The sequence below is a fragment of the Vulpes lagopus genome, chromosome 7 (assembly GCF_018345385.1).
Source record: "Vulpes lagopus strain Blue_001 chromosome 7, ASM1834538v1, whole genome shotgun sequence".
NCBI classification, from domain to species: Eukaryota; Metazoa; Chordata; class Mammalia; order Carnivora; family Canidae; genus Vulpes; species Vulpes lagopus.
Window position 1 is genome coordinate 111,052,197 of NC_054830.1, and position 24,964 is coordinate 111,077,160.

Consider the following 24,964-nt stretch of genomic DNA (forward strand, 5'->3'; position numbering starts at 1 on the left):
AGTGGACCATGTTGAGAAGAGGGACATGGGCAGACTTAAAGTGATGCCAATGGATTCTGTGTTGAGAACAGGTGGGGGTGGGGGTGGTCAGGGTGGAATCAGGGAGTACATCCTGGATGCTCCAAACCAGTTACTCAGGCAACAGAGAGTATGGCTTGAGCCAAGGTGTTGGAGGTAGGGAGCAATGAGGCAAAGTCAAATTCTGAATGTTTTTTGAAGGTAAAGCTGAAATGGATTTTGATGCAGTGGATGAGGGCTGAGCATAGGAGTTAAAAAAAAAAAAAAAAAGGACTCAGAGATGGGCTGCAAGGGTTTGGGTCTAAAGAAGTAAAACAGCAGAGCTGCCATTTTGTTAATGGGATGAGCCAGATTAGGAGGTAAATTGGGAGATGATTTTGGACTCTAAAGTTGGAGTTGTACATCAAACAGCCAAGTAGAGCTAGGTGGTTGCCTGCATAAGTCTGTAGTTCAGAGAAGAGGCTCTAACTAAAGGTACAAATTTGGGAGTGGGAGGCACATAGAAGGTATTTAATGTGATAGGTTTGGATGAGCTCAGCAACGGGAGTGGATTTTGGAGAGGAAAAGTCATCCGGTGGCCCCTGTGTTTTCCAACATACAGAAATCAGCAAACTGAGCAGGATCAAGCAACAGAGGAGCAGCCACTGGGGTAGGGTGGCAGGGGGAAGGAAGCAAGGACTAGCACAGTGTCAGATGATGCCCCAAGTTCAAATAAAGAAGTGGCACAGGTTTAATTTCATAACTGAGAAGTACTGAGTATTGAGCTTGGTGGGAACGGTGTCGACCCTGCGGTGAGGAAGCAGAGGGTAGGTCACTCCTGGGGAAGTCTGTCCATTAACAGTTTTCTATCTGATGGGGATTCAGAGAGGGGCAAGTGTGCACACAAAGGGGAAGAAAGCAGGCCTGTGGCTGCCGGTAAAAAAATCGCACAGAGGGAGTTACAGCCTCACGAGTGAGAGTAGGTGAAAGGTGAATGTTAAAAGCAGGTGATGTTGGAGGGCTCGTGTGTCAGGTTTGTGGATTCTGGAGAAGGAACAGAGGGACAGGGGAGGGTGAAGAGAGAGGGAACTCACGCATGGCAGTGGGGAGCAAGGGATTAAGAAGATATATGGCAGCCTATCTCCTTTATAGGAAGAAATCTGTCCCCAAGGGGAAGGAAATGCCACCCAGCCATGCCAGTGGGCCTCGGCAGTGAACATCCGACACCGGTACATCTATGTGGCCCAACCAGCACTGAACAGAGTCCTCGTGGTTGACGTGCAAGCTCAGAAAGTTCTACAGGTACATCTCTCTAAGGGAGGGGGCAGTGGGGGGCTTCTGGTTCTGGGGCACAGCTTGTTACATTCCTCTTGGCTTTCTGCACCCTGCCCAGCTCCTCTGAGAGGCAGTCAGATTGAGGACCGGGAGAGCAAAGAAGATTCATGTCCAGCTACTATGTGCCAAGCGCTGTTCTGGGGTCTTGGAAAACAGCCATGAATGAGCAGTGAAGCCCCAGAATTTAGATTCTAGAGTGAAAGGCCATAAATCAGAGTGTTAGAGAACCGTAAATTCTAAGAGCTATTTACAGGTCAAATGTGAGAGAGGAACTGGAAGACTGTTTTGTTTTGTTAAGATTTTATTTATTTATTCATAAGAGAGAGAAAGAGGCAGAGACATAGGCATGTGGGACTCCGTCCCGGGACCCCAGAGTCACACTCTGAGTCAAAGGCAGATGCCCAACCTCTGAGCCACCCAGGTGCCCCTGGTAGACTATTTTTAATTGGCTCTTGCTCTGGAAGTAAACAGATTCTGAGATCTAAGTGCCCAGTGGGCCTCCCAGTGTGGGATCAGAGGGCTGGCTGTGGGGGCTGGAGTACAGTGAGAAGCGGGGAGAGCGGGGTATGGTGAGGGTAGAGGTAAATCACAGCCCAAGCCACTGAAAGCTTTTCATCCAGGGAGTGATCTAATCTGACTTATATTACTAAAGAGTCAGGCTCTGTTAAGAACCGATGGCAAAGCAGAGCAGAGTCATGGCTACTGAAATAATTCACGCAAGAAATGCAGACAGCCGTGGAGGTGGTGAGAACTGATCAGATTCCTGACAGGTTTTATTTTTTATTTTTTTTTTAATTTTTTTTTTTTTAGTTTTATTTATTTATGATAGTCACAGAGAGAGAGAGAGGCAGAGACACAGGCAGAGGGATATGCAGGCTCCATGCACCGGGAGCCCGACGTGGGATTCGATCCCGGGTCTCCAGGATCGCGCCCTGGGCCAAAGGCAGGCGCCAAACCGCTGCGCCACCCAGGGATCCCTCCTGACAGGTTTTAAATGTGGAAAGATCCTCTGCTGGGTTGAATATAAGTTTTGAGAGAGGGACATCAGGTCATTTAGGGGCTTTTTCATTTGAGGAACTGTAGAATGGTGATGCCATTTACTGTAAGTGGTGGATTGAATAATGGCCCCCAAGATATCCACTGCCTTATGCCCAGAACCAATGAATGTACCTTCTTGGACAAATAGGACTCTGCAGATATGATTAAATTAAGGTTGTCTAAATGGACTGTTACTTGGGATTACCTGGGTGAACCCTACCTCGATGAACATGCAAGTACCCTTATCAGAGGGAGGCAGGGAGAAATGTAGCTGTGTAGGAGCAGGAGGCAGTGTAAGGACTGAAGCACACTGGGGTACTACTGGCTTTTTGGATGGGGAAGGGACCACAAGCCAAAAAATGCAGTTATAGGGACTGGAAAAAGTCAAGTAAACACCTCCCCTAGAACCTCTGGAAAGAGCACTGCCCAGCAGACACCCTTGTTCAGCCCAGTGGAATTAATTTTGGACTTTCAGCCTCCAGAACTGTAGGAGAATTAAATCTGTGTTGTTTTAAGCCACTAAGTTTGTGGTAATAGGTTATCATAGCAATAGGAAACCAGTGTACTATATAGAGACTTCAGGCAAGGCAGAGGCATGCAGGCCATGGATCAGGAAGACAGAAAAATTAGGAATTTGGGTTTAGACCTGCCAAGTGTAAACTGCTATTATAAATGTTAGCTGGAAAAAAAAAATAAAAATAAATGTTAGCTGGGCCACATGTGTGACTTAGTTGGGTATCCAACTCTTGATTTCAGCTCACGTCATGATCTCAAGGTTGTGGGATCAAGCCCTGCATCAGGCTCCACGCACAGCAGGAGGTCTGCTGCTCTCCCTCTGCCCTTCCTCTCTGCTTGCACTCTCACTGTTTCTCTTTCTCTCTTTCTAAATAAATGGGTTTTTTTAAATGAAAACAAAAATGTAAGTAGAGCTGTCAAATAAGCAATTGGATAAACAGATCTGGAGTCCAACAGGACGTCTAGGTCAGAGATGTCAGTGTGAGTATCATCACCATACAAACTTAGATCCAGAGAAGTGGGTGAAATCACTGAAGGTAGTACAGATGGAGAAGAGGTCAGGGTCGGAGCCCTAAAGCACTCCAACACACAAAGATCTGGAAGGAGAGAAGCAGCCAACAAAAAGACCAAGCAAGAGCAGTCTGAAAGGTAGGAAGAAAATTGGGGAGGGGAAGGGGGTTGAGGATTCCAGGAACCAAAAAAACAAGTGTTTTAAGGAAGACGTTGTGGTCAGTGATGTCAGATATAGCTGAGAGCGTTTGTGTGTCATGAAGACTAAGAATCAACCAGTTAGTGGGTCAACTGTCAGTCACTGGATTTAGTATCACATGGATCACCTTGGCAGGAGTAGATAAAATGATCATGGAATACAAGCTTGAGGTCATAGAGATGGTGAATACAGACAACCAATTTGAGGGAGTTTGCTCTAAATATAAATAAAGGGTGTCAAATGAGGCAGTGAGTAGAAGAGCGTACTGAAGAAGCTTTTTTAGAATAGGTGACATTACAACATTAATATGTATATAAGTATGTGTGTAATGCTAAAAGAAAAAATTAAAAATTAAAAAAAAAAAAAACCCTTCCACACGTTCCCTTTTTTCTGCATCATTGAAGTAAGCAGGAGTCATTGGAATCCAGGGCAGAGAAGTAGACCTGCTAGCTTTAGATAAAAGCATATTCTTTCATAAAACAGAAGGAAATGGAAAATATTCAGGTACACTTACAAAGAGGTGACAGTTACAATTGGTGGTAGACGGATGAACATCTCCTGTGGTTGCTTATATTTTCCCAGTGAAATAAGAGGGGAAATTATCCCCAACCCTGGAGGTTTGAGGAGAGAGGTGAAGGGTGCATTTGAGACTGAACTGAGCAGGGCACGGTGATAGGACTGCTGAGTGAACGTAAAGGCCTGCTGAAGGATGGTGGATATAAATAGAAAGTGAGACCAGTTGTCAGGGTTGTGGTTTTTCCTCCCAGTGATGCCCTGGTGCACACTCATTGTAGGGGAAATTGGGACATAAGCAGGATTGTGGCTTCTCCAGGCCAGTTGGGCAGAAGACTTTCTGTTATTGATTTTTCTGGCCAGAGAACATACTCTGAATAATTTCAACCCTTTGAAACTCATTGAAGCTTGCTTTATGACCCAACTTAGGATCAATGTGGATAAAAATGTTCATTTGCACTTTAAAAGAAGGTGTGTCCCAATGTTAGGTACAGTATTCTGTATATATGTCAGTTATGTCAAGTTTGTTCACTGCATTGTTCAGATCTTCTAAGTGATTTTTCACTTTGTCCACTATTAGCTGCTGAGAGGTGTGCTGAAGTCTCACCCTGCGATTAGAGGTTTATCTAAATTCTATCCATTTTTGCTTTAAAAATGTAGTGAATTCCTAGGGCAAAGGTTTCTTCATTCTTATAAAATATCTCTATCTCTGGCAGTGCTTCTTGCCTGAAAGTCTGTTTGTCTAATACTAGTCTAGACAGATCAGATTTCTTTGGATTAGTGTTAGCATGCTGTATTTTTGCCATCCTTTCACTTTCAACTTTTCTATGTCCATTTATAAAGTTACATGTGTTTAGGTTTTGGCCTTTATCTAGTATAATAATCTTGATCTTTTACTTAGATCATTTGCTCCATTTATATTTAATGCAATTAAGGATGTAGATAATAGATAAATCTATCATCTTACTGGGTTTTTTATTTGACCTACCTGTTTGTTCTTTTTTCTCCTTTTGACTGTCTTTTGGATTAGTCCAATATTTTTATTCTATTATTACTATTACTACCGCAGATTATAACCTGCCTCCTTCCCTCCATACAGTCCCATATAATTTATGACTTCACTTCCCCAGTAGTGATCAAACAACAGTACAACAGTAACTCCTTTAACTCCTTTCCTGCCTTTTGCATGATTGTAGGAATGAATTTTAAGTCTGTTTATAATTGAATCCCACATGAGCTTAGTATTACTTTGTACAGTTGATAGTCATTTATATTCACCCACATATTTACTTTTTTCACTGCTCCTTATTCCTTCCTAAAGTACACAGTTCCGTCTGGGATCATTTTCACTGTGACTAAGGACTTTTTTTTAATAGTTCTTTTACTGCACATCTGCTAGTAATACATTCTCACAGTTTTTGTTTGTTTGAAGAGAACTTTATTTGCCCTTTACTTTTAAAGACTGTTTTCACTGATATAGAATTCTACTGTGGCAATTATCCTCGCTCAGCGTTATAAGATGCAGTTCCATTGTCTTCCATTGTTTTGTTAGTGGGTCAACTGTCAGTCACCCTTTGGAAGGTCATGTATCGTTTTTCTTCTGACTACTTTCCAGATTCTTTGATCTTTAGCAATTTTACGATGATGTGCCCAGGGGGATGTTCTTTGTATTTATTCTGATTTGAAAGTTTTAGTGGTTCTTGAATGTGTGGCTTGATACCTTTCATCAGATTGGAATTCTCTCTTCTTTGGAAACTGTTAAAAAAAAAAAAAAAGACATTTTCATTGTGTGCTACATGTCTCTTTTACTCTTTTGTTCCATCCTTTTTTGTTTCTTCGTGCTTCAGTGTTAGTATGTTCTATCAACTTGTCTTTCAGTTCACTAGTCCTGTCTTCTGATATGCCTAATATGGATTTAACAGAACCTATTGAGTTCTTAATCTGAGGTATTGCATTTATTTTTACTTAATTACAAATTTATATACATAAGTAGAATTATCTTTTTATGAATCATTTGTGGGTCTGTTTCTTTTGTATTTTTAATAGTTTTTAGTTATATAGTCTATATCTTGTACTGCCTAGTAATTTTTTAAATGCTTAGCATTCCATATATAAAAAGATAGACTTGAGAGAGATCTCAACCACCAAAAAGACTTTACCCTTTCCTCTGCTAGCCAGAGAGAGTAGACAATGAATCGCTTTAACCAAGTACTAAGTTGAATCAAGGCCAAATTGAAGGTTTTATTTATTTATTAATGAGAGACACAAAGAGGCAGAGGGAGAAGCAGGCTCCCTGTAGGGAGCCTGATATGGGACTCAATCCCAGGACTATGACCTAAGCCAAAGGCAGAAGCTCAACTACTGAGCCACCCAGATGCCCTGACATGAAGTTTTTTTTTATATATAAATTTATTTTTTATTGGTGTTCAATTTGTCAACATATAGAATAACACCCAGTGCTCATCCCGTCAAGTGCCCACCTCAGTGCCCGTCACCCAGTCACCCCCACCCCCCGCCCACGACATGAAGTTTTTTAAGGCTTACTCTGCTTTGATTCATTCCTAGACCTAGAGGTTAGCCTAGGTTTTCAACTGAGAGCCTGGTATGTTCTTCAGTATCTTTCCCCCTCCATATATTTCTTCGCTCCTCAGTATATTAAGACAGTAGAACTCTGTTCTGAATTTGAGATTACTGGTTTAGCTCTTCAGTCTCCTAACTTTACACCAACTTCAGAATAAGAATATGAATTATGATAGGAGGAGTGTAAACAGAAAGGAGAGAGGTGGCTACAGTCTAAACACTAGGGAAATTTTACTGTGAAGAGGGCAGGCAAATGGGGTAGCTAGAAGATAATGTGTAATCAAGAGGGTCTTTAAAAGAGAGAGACCAAGAAACTAGAGACATTGTCAAGATGGTATTACTGCTGGTGGGGTTAAGAAGTCCTGGGTACAAGAAGAACATGCCAGATCCTGAAGCCTCTAGCAAATGAAGGGAAGCAACCAGGAAGCTAGGAAATGCTGGAAACAAGGAGGAGTAGCTGAAGGCAGTGAACATCAGAGTTTATGAATGTAGGAAGAGGCTTCAGGGGCTTTTAATTAGAGCAAGAAAGTGAAAGGGAAATTCAAAGATGGTAATCAATGGAGAAGAAATATATGTGAGCAGAGAGGGGCAAGATCAAGAGTTCAGTTTTGTATTTGTGGAGGTCATGAACAGGGGAATGAGTTCTGAAGTCATCAGAGTACAGCAGGTTATCTGAGGCCATGGAATTAGATGAACTCAGCCAGAGAAAGGATGTAGACAGAATAAGGTCAAAGATGAAGACCTGAGACATGCCAGCATTCACCAGTCAGAATGAGAAGAGAAGCTTGGGGTATGAGAGGCTCAGAGAATAAGACATTTCTGGAAGGGAACAGTTAACCATGTAGAATCTTGCTGAAATGTCTGAAAGGAGGATCACAAAGTGATCTCTGAATCTGACACAAAGGTCTGGAGCAGGTCAGTGGAATAATGAAGACAGAAACTCAATGGGAATATTAAAGAAAGTAGATTCATAGACTCCACAGACAATTCTTCAGAGAGGTTTTGACCAGTGGGTACAGATGGGTTTTACCCCCCAGAAGGCTGACATCGGTTAACAAAGGGAGTGGCTGGAGAATGACAGGATGAGCAGGGGTCCTAGTCCAGTGCTATGAACCTAATGGACGAGACTTTTGGAACTTAATAAAGCTACATTATAAAGTAGAAAACAATCATATTGGAGAGGGCCACAGGGAGGCTGTCTTCTCCAAGGGTAGCAGAGTTTCAGTTATAGCAGTAAAAAAAAAAAAAGAATGTCTGCCTGATTCTAAAGTGTGGGTCCCAAAGACGCCAGTGGAAGGATGTACAGGTAGAAGCAAAACTAAGAGATGGGTGATAAGAGATGATCTCAGAGTCAGACTCAGCTGGCACAGGAGGAAGGGCCACCTCACCAGAATCTCAGCCTGGAGAAGGACATTGAGGGCTCTAGAGGCCCCAGATGCTTCCAGGAGCAGTGACCAGAGTACACTGCAGCTGATTCTTTTCTTTTTTTTTTTCTTTTTTTTTTTTTTTTACTGCAGCTGATTCTTGAGTGGAAAGCGTAAAGCCTCTGGGTTTGGGCTTTTGCCAAGATGGACAGGGTCCCGTTAAGTAAAACATGCAAGAAGTTTTTTAAAAGGGATTAAATTACTTACAAGAGTTTTATGACCCTAAAGACAAACCCAGAAGGGAGGCTTATGCCCTGGGTTCCCAAGCAGGCTCAGTGCCACGGCAGCTAGGTTGGCTTTCCCCTCCCCGAGGCATGATGGTCGTGTATACAAAGCCCAGAAACAACCACTGTGTCAGCTTCTCATAATGATGACCCACTTGTATTTTTTTTTTCAAGTCCATAGGTGTGGACCCTCTGCCAGCTAAGCTGTCCTATGACAAGTCTCATGACCAAGTGTGGGTCCTGAGCTGGGGGGACATACACAAGTCCCACCCGAGCCTCCAGGTATGTTGAACACACGGAGACCAACATCACCCCCATGGAAACAAAGGACGCTGCCCCTAATACATGTCTCTTGCTTCCCTAGGTAGCTAATCACATTTATCCAAAATGTATCCATCATGGCTTGAGGAGGGAGTAGGAAACAGCCTTGAGCCAAAGCCCCTCACAGACCATTACCAGAGTATCTTCAGCCAGGCCTACCTTTAAGGACAATAATACTGATGATGGATAAGATTCTGATGTCAGGACAACCAGAATGTGGCTCCCAGGCTCTATGTCTCCTGAACCAAGGCTTTCCTCACCTCAGGCTCGGCAGGCTAGGAACAATGTCAAAGCATATGCTAGATGTGGGCCTATAAGGAAGGAAAAGTAGCACAATCATGTCCATAAATGGACGCACCTTTACTGAGTGCTTACAGTACGTTAGGGCACAGAAACATTCAGTAATGTGCCCATGGTCCAATCCAGCAGCAAAGCTCTGCAGCCCAATATTCAGCCACTGAACTGCACTGCCTCTTGGAAACAGTTTGGGCTCAGGAGCACTGTGGGATTCCCCTGTCCACCAGCCAGAGAAGGTCAACACTGCTGTGCTGAGTGTGCCTGCCTCTGCCTTTCTCATCAGGGATGATGAGACAGCCTCTAATGCTAGAGGATTAAGCCCTTTAAAAAGTGATTTGAATGCCTGATTTCTCCCAGAGATCTACATAGAACCATTCTAGATGCACAGGAGAGAAGCTAATCTGTTTCATACACTGGATGCCTCCAGACATTAGAGCTTCATTATCTCAGAACCCCAGCTGAGAAGGACTACAGAGGGAGCCAAGTTCACTCTGTTCTCAAGACTAGGAAGAGGGAAGGGGCATCTGGGTCTACGGAAGCTTCCACCAGGGGACTGGCCGCCTGCCTGCCTGCCTCTCCACTGGTGGGCCAGGGGGTAGACACTGCTTTACCTCCTATAAGCTGAGACTATTGTCATTTGATGGATGCCATCAGCCTGGGCCCCAGTGAGCTGATGAAAAATCCCCATTAGAGAGTCTACGAGCCTGAATAAAGGTCATTCACAGCAGAGCATGAGCCCAGGGAAATAACTTTTATTGGTACTTCTGGCAGCTCCAGGAAAGCCTCTCCAGTGGTAATTCAAGGGGAGGAGCCACCAAAAAAATTTTTTTTCTGAAACCAAATATGACAAAAATTTCCTAATTTACTGCAGATGAGCTGAAAAATGCATGGCTTCCTAGGTTATCTATAAAGGAAAAAACATTGGATTGGCACTGGGTTTCTCACTGCCACAGCAGCTGGCAGACCATGGAATCTACAGGGCTGAAATCCAAGAGTCCTATTCCCAGCCCCGGCAGGACCAAAGAAACCCTATGTGCAAGAAATTCAGAGAGTGCATCATTCTCCTGCCCTCTTTGAGGAACAGAATGAGGAAAGATCCCAGACAAACACCAGATGAACCAGATCAGAGACACTGAGATGAAGAAAGAGAAGGAGGAGACAGTTGCAAAGAATGAACCCAGAGAAGTAAGACGGATGAGGACAGACTCTCTGGAAATGGTAATAAGTGCTAAATAAGGATGTCTGGATTAAGAGAGACACACTCAATGAGAAATCCTGATGCCAGTCCGCAGTGGAAGATAAATTATTTCAGTCAAAGTAAGCATAGGGAGTGGAGGAAAGGAGAGGGAGTAAAACTACTTAGAAATACCTTATTGGGATAAGGGAAGGTTCAGAGAATGCTGTTGGAAAGTAGCAGCTGGGAAGAGACTGTCTCATTATTCCAAATATGACAAACTGATTCCTCTGAACAGAGATAATCAGACTGGGTTAGGAAGGAAGCAAACTAGAACGTGTCTATGAGAAACACACATGCAATAAAGAGAATAAAAGGTTGAATTTAAAGGGGCAGGAATAGTGAGGACCGATGAACAAGTGTGTATTCACAATGCCCCTCGTTATCAGGCAAGGTAGTGTTTATGGTTGAAAGCACTAGAAACAGCAAGCAGAGAGAGATACTGTGTGCTTAACAGCCACCAGGAGATATCAGGCACCATTAACAATGAAATGCCTCAAACAAGAGTGATTAAAAATAAAGGAAAACTTGACTTAAAATGCACTTAAATTGTACAAATAAAATGAAAGAATAACATGGGAAAGTTGAGTAATGACACCACTTGCTTATAATATAAATGTTGCATCTGCAAAACTGTTTTTTCACACATCCACACAAGTGTATCATTAACCACAAGGGAAAAAAATCCTGTAAAAGTAGACGTTATAGGCAGCAGTATCTGATAATTAGAAATAATTAAAATGACCTAGTAAGAAAACACTCCTTTATAACTATGGATCAAAAAGGAAATTACAAGGGAAATTACAAACTGTCTCAAAGGCAATGATAAAGTGACTCTTAGACATCTAGAAAGATGGAGAAGGGTGGGCACCCAGAGTACCTGTGTCTTAAAAGCCCACAGAAGAAGTACTTGTGTTAAGAAATGAGAATAAGAAGAGAGTGGTAAGAAGGAACAAGACTGGGAAATGAATAAAAACAAAACAGGACAAGGAGATAAACAGAAATCCTTCACAAGCTTGAGAAAGGGAGACATAATGAGGAGGTGGGAAGAGAGTGTCACTGCAAATAAGGAGGATAGAAAAAATTGGAAAATAATACATCACAACTCTGAGGCAGAAAGTTTTAAAACCTAGAAGTGAATGATTGCTTGCAAATTGTAGGGAAAAAAAGCTGACCTAATAAAACACGAGGCTCTTGATCTCAGGGTTTTGAGTTCGAACCCCCACCCTTGGGAGTAAAGCCAACCTAAGGAAACAGAAGCCTGACATAGAACAATAATTACAGGTTTTTGAAAAGATTAAAGAGCTGCCACAAAATGTACAGCTGAATTTTATCAAACCTTCAAACTATAATTTTAATATTATTTGAACTGTCTCAGACCCCATGAGGGGAAATGTACAGCTTCTTTGTCTTAAATTGCCACCCTCATTTTAATTATAAAAGCTGACTAAAATTTGTATAAAAAAATAAAGCTATAGACTCAGCTCACTGATGAATACAGAAGCACAATGGTCAATATGGTATTAAAAATAGAGTCCAACAATGCACCTGAATACGAGGAACAAAGTCTCGGGATACAATGATGGCTCACTTTGAGGAAATCAGGCAATATTGTCTTAACACAAAAAAAATGAAAACAGGAAAAAAAAAACCTGATATTTTCAATAAATGCTGAGAAAGCATTTAATTAAATACAGCAGACATTCTTAAGAAAAAATATCCAAAAACATGCGTAAAAAGGAAATTTCTTAATGAATACTCTTGCCCCAAAACCAAGAGCAAATTTTGCCTAAATGGCCAAACACAAAAAGCATGTTGGTTACTATCAGGAATTACACCACGATGTCCACCATCACAAGGGCAAAGTCTAGAAACCAGGCCTTGACAAGTGAACAGATTGAAGAACCTGCCTTCATCACTGTGGGTGAGGGCTAAAGCAACTGCTACTTGCAAACACTCCTGGGAATGTCAAGTGGCACGGCCCTGTGGTACCCAACTTGGAAATGAGAACCAAAAGCCTCAAAGCAGTGAGTCTGCATCCAGCAACCTGACTTTTCACAACCCACCCAAAGGCCATGATCATGGACATGGACAAAAATTTAGCTACATCATGTGTTTCTGCACTGTTTCTACGGGCAAAGCCAAAAATAATATCCAACACTGGATATTTCTTGGATGTTTCCAACACTTGGATGTTTCTCAATATCCAACACTCAGGAGCTGGTTAAACAAAACTTTGCTGGGACCACTTGAAGGTGTTTCTAGAAATAAAGCTACTTCCCTCAGCAGCCAGTTTTGGAAACTTTGGCGTCCTCTTCAATCCTCCATATCATTCATTTGCCCACTAGTCCCAGGATGTCAGGCCAAGAAGGAAGTCAAGACTTGTCAGAGAAATGAGGCGGTGGCGCACATCAGTTCAATGGCCCGCAGTGCTGCGTTTTGATGAAGTAACCTCTGAATATAGGGTGTCAGCGTGGTGAAGCGTGAATGACACTGACCGCTGACAGCCTATAATTTTCCATCTCTATTAGAAGCTGAAATGACAGGCCTGATCTCAAACAGGGATCGTATGGCTTCTTGGAATTCTCTAACATTTTCCCCTGTTTCCTCAGGCTGGTATTAATGCCCAACTTAGGAGTTTTTTCCCCATGCACTTGCCATTGGAAGTGTCATTTGGCCATTTTAAAAAACCACAGAAAAATAACCTAAAGCAATGTTACAACTGTGGAGCTGCCCCGAGGCTAACAATCACAGTCACCGTCATTCCGATCCAGCATCCTGCCCGCTTTAGCAGCCCGCAAGGGAACCACAATTGGGAGAGGCCTCAACCCTACCTCAGGAGGCAGGCCACATGTTGGTTGTTTTCCCATAAAAGTAAGAGCCCGAAGGCAGTCCTATTCTTAAAAGGTAAGAACATCCAGAACTCCAGGCCTCCTGAGTCACAAAGCCCCAAGAGACACCGTCCTCTGCCTCAGGCTAGACCCCTCATCGGCCACAACGTCAAGATAAGGAAAAGTGTCTCAGCTCTGTGTTGAGGCGCTAGCTCCCCCTCTTCTGCTCAGAGTCTGGGCTTCACCTGTGGCCTTTCAGCCAGAATGGCCCACCAGCTGGCCGAGCTCCTCATCTGGCTGCAGGTCACCCTCCTTTCAGGACCCTGGCCTAGAACTGGGGACTGATGAGCACCTGCAGGAGGCAAGGGGACCGCATCTCTGGCCTATGCCCAAGGCAGTGGTAGCCGAGGGGCAGATGCTCAGCCCGACTGCAGGAGGCCTCCTGGCAGGACCTCCAAACCTCGCATCCTGACCGCGCTGGGCTCTGTGCTGCATTACCGGCATGCTCCTCCCCGACACAGACCCAGCAGGGCCTCTACACACCAGAGAGCGGCTGCAGCCACCTGCTGCCAACGCCACAGGGGATCAAGTGTTACCTTCAGGGAAACAGAGGCAACGATGCTGTCACTCCCAATCTGTACAAAAGCCAGTGCCTGGTTCTTGATTTCTCACAGCAGGTCCTTTCTGCAACTGGACCCGATCCCTAGCATTCTAATTGCAAGGCACCTAAATGGCAAGAGCAGCATCTTTGAATGGCATTTCTGCAGGATTCCTGCTTTCTCCAGTAAATTCTGGAGTCACATTTCCCAGGGAAACGCCTCTGTGAGCAGTACAGGATAGAGATTCCCAACAAACAGGCCCAGGCACCTGGCACCAAAGGAAAATACGGAACCAGTAAATCACTCCACCCAGCAAATCACTCCACCATTTAACTTTTTCATGATTTAAAAGCTCTCTCCCTCTTTTCCCAGGGTGACCTGGATGGGATTCTGAGTTTTAGGGGAGATGGTCTCTGAGCAGATTGATCTTTCTGTTCTGGAGACCTCTCTGGAAAGCCCCAACATGGTCCCCGCTATGCTATCAGGGGGCTGACAATGTACCTTATGGTTAGGGTCAGGCCTGCCTGAGCAGGAGGCATGATTCAGGCATTCACATCTGTCCCAACACTTCCTCTCCCCAGAAGGATGAGTCCCTGAGTATGATCTTCCCAAGTAGCTCCCACTCTGCTCCTGCCCACCACCACCCCCATCTGTCTCAAGCAGCCTGTCTGCTAAGGGTCCCTACTAGCACATGCAAATGTTTCCAGATTTCCCGCCCCTACTTGGGTGGACCCTCATGAGGACTTCTGCTCTGTGTTGTAGGTGATCACAGAAGCCAGCACTGGCCAGGGCCAGCACCTTATCCGCACACCTTTTGCAGGAGTGGACGATTTCTTTATTCCTCCAACAAACCTCATCATCAACCATATCAGGTGAGATGGGCCTGCCGTGTCCCAAAGCTCCCCCATAACTCAGCTCAGCCCTACATGTGGCTACATCTGCCCACTGTGAGACCTTCATCTCTGTCTCTCCCACTCCTCCTGAGGGGGCCTTGGGCTCCCTCGTGAGGGGACAGAGAAATGGACCATCCCTAGTCCTTGATGGTCATAGTTAAGGAAGGCACCCAGGCTCCTACCACCTTCAGAGGCCCATTGAGGACAGGAAGTCTCACTCTCAACATGAGGACCATAGAAGAAAGGAATCAACTGTGCTTAATGGAGCACACTCTACCTACTAGACACACACACACACACACACACACACACACACAGACTAGTAAAAGTGGTGTTGACCCCTTCTTACAGATGAGGAAACAGAGACTCAGAGAAGCTAAGACCCTGGCCAGGAGGCCCCAGAGCAGCCATGCAGAGGCGGGGAAACGGGCCCTCCTAACTGTCTTGTTTATCACCATCCAGAAGAACAGCCTAATAAAGGCAGCCATGGTCTCAACTGCAAACCTCCTCCCAGCCTGGCCACTCCCCCTGCTTATTCATTTTAGAGAACCCCCAGCACTTACTGTAAAGTCACCACTGCTGAAGACAAAGCCTGCCCTCATAAAATCACTGAGACGCCAAAGGTCTTGGGGGCACTATTTATGCCTTTCTTTTGTCTGCCATCAAACCCCTTTCTCCAACAAGTAGTACCTCATTTTTGTACACTGAAACTGAACTTCTAAAACTAGGCCCATCCATTTATGGGCCCAAGGATGAAAATGCCCTTTAATGAGCCCCTCCCTATAGACAACACCTGGGAAGACCTTCTAAGATGGCTCTAAAGGGTGAACCCCCCAAAGAACATGAATTCAGCCAGGAGTCTAGCAAACTTATGGGCTCCACATTGCCTATGTGTGGCCTTCTACATTCAAACTGCTTTTAAGAGTGGGCTCCTCTCTCCTGCTCTTTCCATGCTCTGGCTTTTTTTTTTTTTTAAAGAATTTATTTATTTATCCATGAGAGAGGCAGAGACACAGGCAGAGGGAGAAGCAGGCTTCATGCAGGGAGCCCAATGTGGGACTCGATCCCAGGACCCCAGGATCATGACCTGAGCCAAAGGCAGACCTCAAACCCTGAGCCACCCAGGTGCCCCCCAGTGCTCTGGCTCTTTAAGAATGCTTTAAAGAGGGCATTTCCCCCACTCTGGGGCTCAGTTAGGTATCCATAAGCACCGAAAGGCACCCCTGAGCCAGGGATTTAGGCAGAGGCTCTCAAATCAAAGCCAGATCCTGCCTGGAGTCAGGTCTCCCTGCAGCTCACAACTCGCCTCCAAAGCAGACTTTCACCGAGTCCAGATGTGAGCAGCTACCACCTACTGAGCCCTTCCCCTCCAGCTCCCTGTTTGATCCAGTCCTCCCGACAACCCTCAGAAGGAACGGCCCTCTTTTCGTGTCTCAGAGGCTCCAGCGCAAGCCCGGCTCTGCAGCTGGCAGGGCAGTGCAGTGACGCCGTGGCCTGTGGCCGTCTGACTGCAGAGGTAAAAGCTGTCTGCTGCCCGCCCTGCAGCAGGCGATTCGGCCAACATGCCTAGTAAACAGGGCCCCAAGAGAGGCTGCCCCTCCACAGGGCTCCCCCTAGGAAGTGTGTCCTCATTGGCTCCCACTGGCTGCTCACATTCTGACTCTGTATTTAGTCCAGGGAACAGCCACAGAGCCCTCGCCTCTGCTGATCCTCCCAGCAGGCAATCAGGGCTCCTGGCATTTCCCACCAGGCTTGGGCCCCTGCTTCCCAGCTGGCACCTCCTCAGGGAAGCGGATCTGAAGACACCCCAGAGGGAGAAGCTGTGGAGGGCACTTCCATGCTCCTTCTTTACCACTGCTGGAGATGAAAGTATAAATCCAGGAGCATTTGTAATTCAACTGCTTTTGGTTTGACATCATAGATGAATCAGGGAAGAAGCCATGCCCCGCAGGATGGTACATGTAATTAAGAAGCTATTAGATCACTGAAGGATTACAGTCCAGGGAAAGGAAAAAATGCAATCCTGTAGGCGAATGACAGATGCCCTGCCCACCTCTGACCTCAGACCTTCCCTCGGCAGGTTCGGCTTCATCTTCAACAAGTCGGACCCCGCGGTGCACAAAGTTGATCTGGAAACACTGGTGCTCCTCAAGACCATCAGCCTCCAGAGCCATGGCTGCGTGCCACGAGCCATGGCCCACAGCCACCTGGGAGGCTACTTCTTCATCCAGTGCCGGGAGGACAGCCCCGCAGCCACCGCGGCCCAGCTGCTGCTCGACAGCGTCACAGACTCCGTGGTGGGCCCCAACGGCGATGTGACTGGCACCCCCCATGTGTCCCCCGATGGGCGCTTCGTGGTCAGTGCCGCCCCCAGCAGCCCCCAGCTGCATGTGCAGGAGATCACGCTGCAGGGCCACATCCAGACCCTCTACAGCCTGCCACTGAGCCAGGGCATCTCGGACGTGGCCTTCCAGCCCTCCTTCACGCAGGGCAATCAGTATTATGTCTATGCCAGTGCGGACATGGAGCCAGACCTGCTGTTCCTGGAGCTGTCCACGGGGCAGATGGGCGCCCTGAAGAACTTACAGGAGCCGCCTGCGGGCCCGGCCCAGCCTTGGTGGGGGCCCCGCAGGATCGTGAGGGACAGCGGGCTCTTCGGGCAGTACCTCCTCACGCCCGCCCAGGAGTCGCTGTTTCTCATCAACGGGAGGCAAAGCACCCTGCACTGCGAGGTGTCGGGTGTAAGGCGGGGGACCACGGCCGTGTGGGTGGGCGAGGTATGAAGGCGCCCGGCGCAGAGCCCAGGCCCCGAGCTCCTAGTCCTCACTCCGCAGCCCCAAGCAGGCGCCCTGTACATTTTTACAGACAAAAGCAAAACCTGTATTCGCTTCGTGGTTCAACACTGGTCTCCCTGCAAGTTTCCTAGTATAAGGTATGCGCTGCTAACCAGATTGGGGATTTTCATTGGGAAGTATGATTTATGCCTTGAGCTACGGTGAGAACACATGCTGCTGTGTAAAGGAATCATGTCTGTGCCCAGCTCCACACCATGTCACCTGGGGACGCCGTGGAACCAGAGCTCCGGCTTTCCGGGCTGACACTTCTGTCGGTTGCCTTCATGCACTCATTGCCCCTCACCGCCGGGTCCAGCCAGACTTCGCCCTGACGAGCGGCCCGAAGGCCGGCCCAGAAACAGGCTCCCGGGAGCAGGGCTGCGGCTCCAGGCATGAGAGCCACATCTGCCCGCGTCCTGAACCCTCTCTTCTCTGCACAGCTGCTTCGTGCTTTTCTTTCCATGTGACTTGGTGTCAGCCTGCGGGAGAGCCGACAAGACTTCTTGCATCTTGGGGGATGGGGAAATCACTTACTTTATTTTGGAAATTTTGATTAAAAGATAATTTTTTATAATCTGAAATGCTAGTAAGCAGAAAGATGCTCTCCGCTGTCCAGCTCTATTCCTCCCTGCCTTAGGCCAAGTCTCTAAGGGTTACCACCCCAACATCCCACAGCCAGAAAGAACAACGATCATCCAAGAATAGTGGACCCTCCACACCGTGGACGCCCCAAGCGCAGATCTGGCTACCACCTTGGCAAAGACTTTGTTCCAGGTTGGGATGCAAAGAGACCAGGACACACCCCGCGTGCCTGCTTTTTATCACTGAAGGGGGAGGTTTGATTAGCCAGGCCCAGGACTCCAGCTTCAGGGCAGACCGGGCTTGCCAAGCAGAGTGGGGGTGGCCTACAGAACAGTGACCTCCAGGTGCAACAGACACCCCAAAGACACCTGTAGGGTCCAGGTGGGTTCTGTAGGCTGTTTTAAAAATCCTTTTCTTTTCTGCCTGTGGCCCTCACACTCAGCTCTAGGACTCCAGTCCTTCCATCAACATGGCACAGATAGTACAGTTCAGGATTCTCTTATATGTGGGCCCTTCTATCCCTAGTAACACACTGCAAAACCCACACTCAGAAGGATGCCGGGGGTGGGGAGGGAGAAGGATACAGGCTGGCAGTGCTGCATGATCCCCAGTGTCTCAGACTCTGCCGGGCTAGCAGGGAGGCACCAAGGAACTATAACCCAGCCAGCCCAGGGAAGACAGCCCGTGTTAGAGAATGTCAGCCACGAAGAGGCTTCTCTGGGTCCCAAAACCCCCTTTCCTTCCTCCTCACTGCAGCAGCCAAAACACACTTGCGTGCTTTCTGGCTTAAATGATCATATTTCAAGCCCCCTGAAGGTGGAAGAGGTGGTCCCTTCCCAGACACCTCAGCCAGCGTAGCTCCCTTCACCTGGCAAAATGGCCATGCTTTTCCTGTGCCGCCGATCACCAGCCCCGTGGAGGAGAAGATGGAAGACGGAGAGCCTGCCTTGCTCTATATATGCACAGCTCCCTTTCAGACTCACCTGACTGCCCAGCCCCACCCGGCCTCCCCACCACCTGCCCCGATTTCCTGAAATCATCTAGTCTCCTGGCATGTCCCATGTGTCTTGATTCACCAAACACTCAACCCCTCCAGCTCCCAAGAGCCTGTCCAGATGTGCACATGGCATACTTCAGATTTGGGTACAGGTAAAATATGGAGCTACAGGTGAGGGGAATGGACTTCAAAAGCCACATACTCAGTCTCACAAGAGCTGGGATGGACGGGCAACACCACTCACCCTTTCTTTTTATTCCTCTCTCAGTGTTTTTGACACATTCACTTCCAAACTCCCACTTATATCACAGAAATTCTCCAACTTTCATCAACTTCTCCCTTTGGAAAAATCCACATGTTGGCAGCCCCTGGCAGAAAAAAAAAAGTCTCCGAGCCTACCTGAGGAAGAGCCTAACAACTGCCAGGCCAAAGCATTAGCCCCTCTGGGTCACAGGGTTTGAAAAATCAAAGACCCATCCAATCCTCACTGGCCTTTTGCACTGGGAGTGACTCTGTGGCAGCCATTGCTTTGCCCCATTCCTTGCGTTTCTAAGTGTCTGAAAAATGTCTCTGCCTTTCGCTAACTCACTGTGTGGTTTACCAGAGATGCTGGCTCAGGGCCACGGCCGGGGTTCTGCACGCTACTGAATCGGAGCAGGGAAATGCAGACTTGAAAACTGTGAAATCTGTAAAGTCACAAAGGCAAGAGAGTACGTGCTTTTTCTGCAGGGCAACCAACAAAACTGCTGGGGTGGGAGGCAGGCAAAGGGCTGGCCAGGTTGCCCCCTGCCCCTTCCAGCCCCAGAAGAGGCTCCCTGGAACACTTTGTGAAAGTCACAGGTGTAAGAAACTACCACAGTAGGTGAGCCTTGCAGCCGATCCCACCAAGAATCCTTTTGCTGAACACAGATCAGCTAACGACTAATAATATGTCACACTACAGAAGCATTCATCTTACATAAGAAAGCCACTTTCATAATGAACTATTTCAAAATTGCTAAATTTTGAAGTAAAATTAATTTCAGAAAAATTTAACATAGTATATTTTTTTCCTGTAACAACTCAAATAATCGACACCTTTGCTGACATTAAAGACTGGAAACAGAAGTGTGCATGCTCCTTCTGCCCACATGAGCAGAACCCCACGTGGAGCCTCTGGGTGTAAAAAGCCCGCCCAGCCCTCTACAGATTGATGGTGGTAAGAAGGATTGGTCAGTTTCCAGGCAACTGCATGGACTTTCTGCATGGGAGGCTTGGGTGTGGAGCAAACACCTTTTAAATCCCACTATCCTCCCCCCAGAAACCCCACCTGGGGCTGGCCTAGGCTTCTTCCCAAAGTCTCCCAGTCACTAGAGGATCCTACTACCTTCCCTGAGCCCCTGAAGTAGCTGGAAGAGCCCAGTGAAATCTGGCTGGAGCCAACCACTAATACCAAGCTCCAGGAACTTGGATCTAGAGGCATCATGAGCAAAGACAGAAACTCAGCCCTTACAATCTCCACCCCACTGCACCCCAGCCATCTCCTTCCCTTCTGCTCCTCTGTGCAGACAAGGGCTCCCAGCTCCAGGTAGGGCCCGGAGGACAGCTCTCAACCCCAAATAAAGCAGAGACCAGCCTGCTGCCCTGGCCAACCTAACTGCTGAGACTTCCTTTAGGAGAGCAGCCCGAAGAAGTTGGCTTTGTGCGGCCACAACTTCTCTTCTGTTGACCAATAACCTGTGAACTAAAGGAGAATCCAGATTGGAGACATGAAACAGATCCATTCTGGATATATTTTTCTACCAGGGGCTTACGATGTCATCCACTCATTTCTCACTGTGTGCCTCCTTCAAATACCGCAGACGCTGAACCATCTTCATCACCACATCCCACAACTCTGTCTCAGGTCCTCCCCTCTGGAAGGAAGCCTCCAGATTACTGATGCCACTCCCACCCCCTCCCTCACACATACCGATCTACCTCACCTTCTCCTCCCTGCACCCCGCTCCTCTGAAAGCCGCCCCCACCCAGGGAGCCCAGCGGTGACAGAGGCTGATGATAATGCTGACATGAAGTCTTTTGGTGCCCCCACCCAGAACCCCACATCTTACTCCAAGTACAGTCAGAACCCACAGGGACATGGCCCTTTTCTACCCAGAATCATGACCCCCCATGCCCTAGTTCACAGCCCTTCCAAGAGAGGTGACCAAGACCAGAGCCAACTCACAATCATCAGGGAAGTGGATTGCTGTCAACAGAAACCGTTGGACAGGAATATAGATATTGACGACCGCCACCTGTCCCCCCACACACCCCAAGCCTCCTTCCTTAGGGGGCCCGAGCGATACCTCTCTCATTCCCAGTTTACTGTCTGCATTTCTGGCTCCCCTCCTATGCCTCAGGCCTCCTGCGCATGAACCGTGCCACAGCTCCTACGATGTGAGGGGCAACTGACCTGCTGTCGCACCAGCCCTCCCAGTGGCCTTGACCTATGCCACTACCTTGCTTTGAAGTCCAAATAAGAAGTCACTCATAGCTCTTGGCTTCAGTTTGCTCCCAGACTAGCATGTAGGCAGAGCAGTTTTGTTCAATAAAGTCACAAGCTGCTGTGGTTTCTCTCCCAAATTGTAGAGATTATAAAACAGGGAGAGGCTTAGAAGATTCAAAGGAGAAAATACATGGTGCCTGTAGTCAAGATGTGACTACAAGACCCCAAAACCCTGGTGGAGTGTAAGCCACTTCCTGCTTTTGTCTACACCAGATTACCTGCCAGGTCACTTGAGAATGTGAGCATCTACTGGGAGTCTGCAGGCTTTAGGCACCAGCCACACTGTTGACACCAGGAGCCCAACAAACATGGACTCACGCCTTCTTTGGAGCTGTGGGCAGCAATAGGGATTTAAGCAAACACAATGTGTGAAATTATGGAAATATGGGGAGAGAAGGGATTGGCCTCCAAAACTGACAGCAAGGCTTCATTAGCCAGCAGCGAGTGTTGACCGTGTACTTTTTATTATTGTTCTTGGACAAACCCACAATTCACACACCCCTCTTTCCAAGCTCGTCTTGACTAATGTGGAAATATCTCTTTCTTTTGTGGCTCTAGAGAATGTGAGCCATATCCTAGAGGGCTCTAGAAGGGTTAGCCTGCACTCCACAAAGCAATAACTATTGCCTCGCACGTACCCCAAGCATGGTGACCTCACCACATGTTACCATGACAGGATCGCAGTTCTTAAGGATACACTCTTCAAGACTGAAGCTTCGTTTCTGAGGAAGGGCAACTAGTCTTGGCTGACCATGGGGCCCGAGTGCTCTTGCATGAGAAAATTTCCCTAAATCTAAACCTTTGTCCACTCCCCAGGGTGACATCTGCAACAGGCTTAAGAATTGCAGGTCCCTTGCTACTCTAGCTGCTTCAAAGAGGTGCGGGATAACAGGTCCATAAGCTGCCATCCCACACCCCACGGCACACCCAGGCTGGCTCCTTTCGCTGGCCACCCCCCATGCCTGGCCTGGCCCCATCACACCCACTGTTCTCCCTACTGCGTGTCACACTTTCTGAAGGCCACATAAAGTGATATCAGATGGCAGTGGGCGTGGCATGTGGCTGGAGTGATCACACACACTGTTTCATGCTCTAGGATAGCAGAATGGCCCTCAAGATACAAAGTCACAGGCACATCCTTCATCCTGTTAAGATTCTCCTCTCCTGCCTCAGAATTCTTTCAGATTTCTTATTTCAAGGCAGATACATTATTTTGAGCTGTTGTGTAGACACCAAAATATATTTTCTGTAATCACCAGTATTTCTCAAAAGGCCTCCTGTAATTACTATACATGTGAATTTTTCTTTATAAAATATATATAAATTATTTTTAATACATCAACTTTAGTAGAAATTTGTACCAACACAGTAACTGTATGTGGCATTTGAAATAAGTTTATGTTTACTTTGATGTATTGCACAGTATTGAACACACCGTGTAATTGCAGTACCACTTGATATGAAGACAATTCACAAATTATCGTAAAGTATTGTCATTGTAAATGCTCTTTTTCTGAGGATTTTACAATAAAATTTGAGAAAAGTGAACTTCGGTTCCTGCCAGTCTGTGTGCAGTTGGTAAAGTGAGAAAGGATTAAGGCAGGACCACGCAGGTGCTTCTTCTCATTCTCCATCATCCTGCAGGTTCTTGAAGGGCAAAGGGAAGTGGCCTCTCCTCTTGCCTGCTCCAAAGAGCTGTGGACAAAGGTAAGCATCTGACGCCAGAACTCCCTTCCCTCATGTTGAAGTTTCAGCTCCCAACATGTACAACCAACATCTGGTTCAAAACTTCTCTTCCCCTATCCTGGTCGATGCTTACAATTCACCACACTCTAACTAGCACCAGCTCTAACCGACACATAACTCCAGTGACTCTTTATTCTTGTCAGGGCAGACCATCCAGCTAAGTTGCAGAACGTATAAAGTGCTCAGTAATCACCAGGTTACCAGTGTGGCACACCTACTATGTGTGAGCACCGTGCAAGGTGTGGGGGATAGAGGGCTGCATGAAGCAGACACAATCCTTGACCTTGGTGAGCTTCATGTCCATGGCACCATGACTATTAGTGCAGATTCTCCAGAGAAATGGAACCAATAGAGTGTGTGCCTGTGTGTGTGTGTATATGTGCATGTGCGTTAAGTGGGGAGAAGAGGGAGATTTTAAGGAATTAGTTCATGCAATTATGGACGACAGCAAGTCCAAAGTCTACAGGGTAGGCTGATAGCTGGAGACCCAGGAAAGGTTTGTAGTTTGAGTCCAAAGGCAATTTGTTAGCTAAATTCTTCCAAGGAGGTCAGTCTTTTTTTCTTAAGCCTTTCCACTGATTAGATGAGGCCCACCCACACCATGGGGTATCTGCTTTATTCCAAGTCTACTGATTTAAGTGGTAATCTCACTGACAAAAACTCCTTTCACAGAAGCACCCAGAAGAGCATTTAACCAAATATCTCTCTAGGCACCATGATTCAGCCAAGTTGGCACTAAAATTAATCATCACAATGACATAAACAAGATGCGGCTCCTCCTCTTTCTTGGAGGAATGCTCTGTTATGTGCCAGGTGCTGCAATGAACACTTAATAAGAACAAGTTTGAAACCTTACTGTTGGGACGCCTGGGTGTCTTAGCAGTTGAGCGTCTGCCTTTGACTCAGGGCATGATCCTGGGGTCCTGGGATCAAGTCCCACATCAGGCTCCCTGCATGGAGCCTGCTTCTCCCTCTGCCTATGTCTCTGCCTCTCTCTCTGTGTCTCTCATAAATAAATAAAATCTTAAAAAAAAATAAAAATTAAATTAAAAAAAATAAACCTGGGGACTCCTGGGTGGCTCAGTGGTTGAATGTCTGCCTTTGGCCCAGTGCGTGATCCTGGAGTCCCAGGATCGAGTCCTGCATCAGGCTCCCTGCGCGGAGCCTGCTTCTCCCTCTGCCTGTGTCTCTGCCTCTCTCTCTCTCTCTCTCTCTGTGTGTCTCTCACAAATAAATAAAATCTTTAAAAAATAAAAATAAATAAACCTTACCATTATCCAAACAAGGTAGCTGTTGGTGTGATCTCCAATTCAGAGGAGGAAATGAAAGCTCAGAGCAACAGAGCCAGATTCAAATTCAAGTCTACATGGCCAAGACACGTGCTCTTAACCATGAAACCTGCCACCTGCAGTACCCACACGACACAAGTCAGAGGCGCAGCTCCAGCCTCACTACCCCACACACCACCTAGGGGTACAGCCCACATGTGGGAGGGACCTTGCTCTGCTTTAACTGCCTCCTCAGGAAAGCCAACTGCCCAGAATAGCCCTCAAGATTTGGGGTTCAAGCAAGAGGAAATGCCCATGATTAAAAGCCCAAAACTCTGGGTAGAGAGCAGACAGCGGTCATCAGCTTCTCGCTGCCCACAGAGACCAGGCTCATCACCACGCACACTCTGGTTATGCCTTTCTGCTTTCCAGCCCCAGGCCAGCCGGGGGTGGGGGCGGGGGGTGGCCAAGGTGCAGCCCCCAACAGGACCCACCGCAG

The 24,964-nt window shown here is 46.9% G+C and overlaps 1 protein-coding gene across 6 annotated transcripts in view; it reads left to right on the plus strand.

Moving 5' to 3' along the window:
- FSTL4 (follistatin like 4) overlaps positions 1–22,979 on the plus strand; it is a 558,936-nt gene extending 535,957 nt beyond the window's left edge. For 5 of the 6 annotated variants that reach the window (XM_041764231.1, XM_041764228.1, XM_041764229.1 and 2 more), the window contains 4 exons: positions 1,150–1,299; positions 8,511–8,618; positions 14,381–14,490; positions 16,592–22,979. In XM_041764231.1, coding sequence (XP_041620165.1) covers positions 1,150–1,299; positions 8,511–8,618; positions 14,381–14,490; positions 16,592–17,294 — 1,071 coding nt within the window. In that variant the 3' untranslated portion in view covers positions 17,295–22,979. The remainder of the gene's footprint in view (positions 1–1,149; positions 1,300–8,510; positions 8,619–14,380; positions 14,491–16,591) is intronic. The other variant, XM_041764232.1, reaches the window with a different exon arrangement.
- Positions 22,980–24,964: the final 1,985 nt, after the last annotated feature.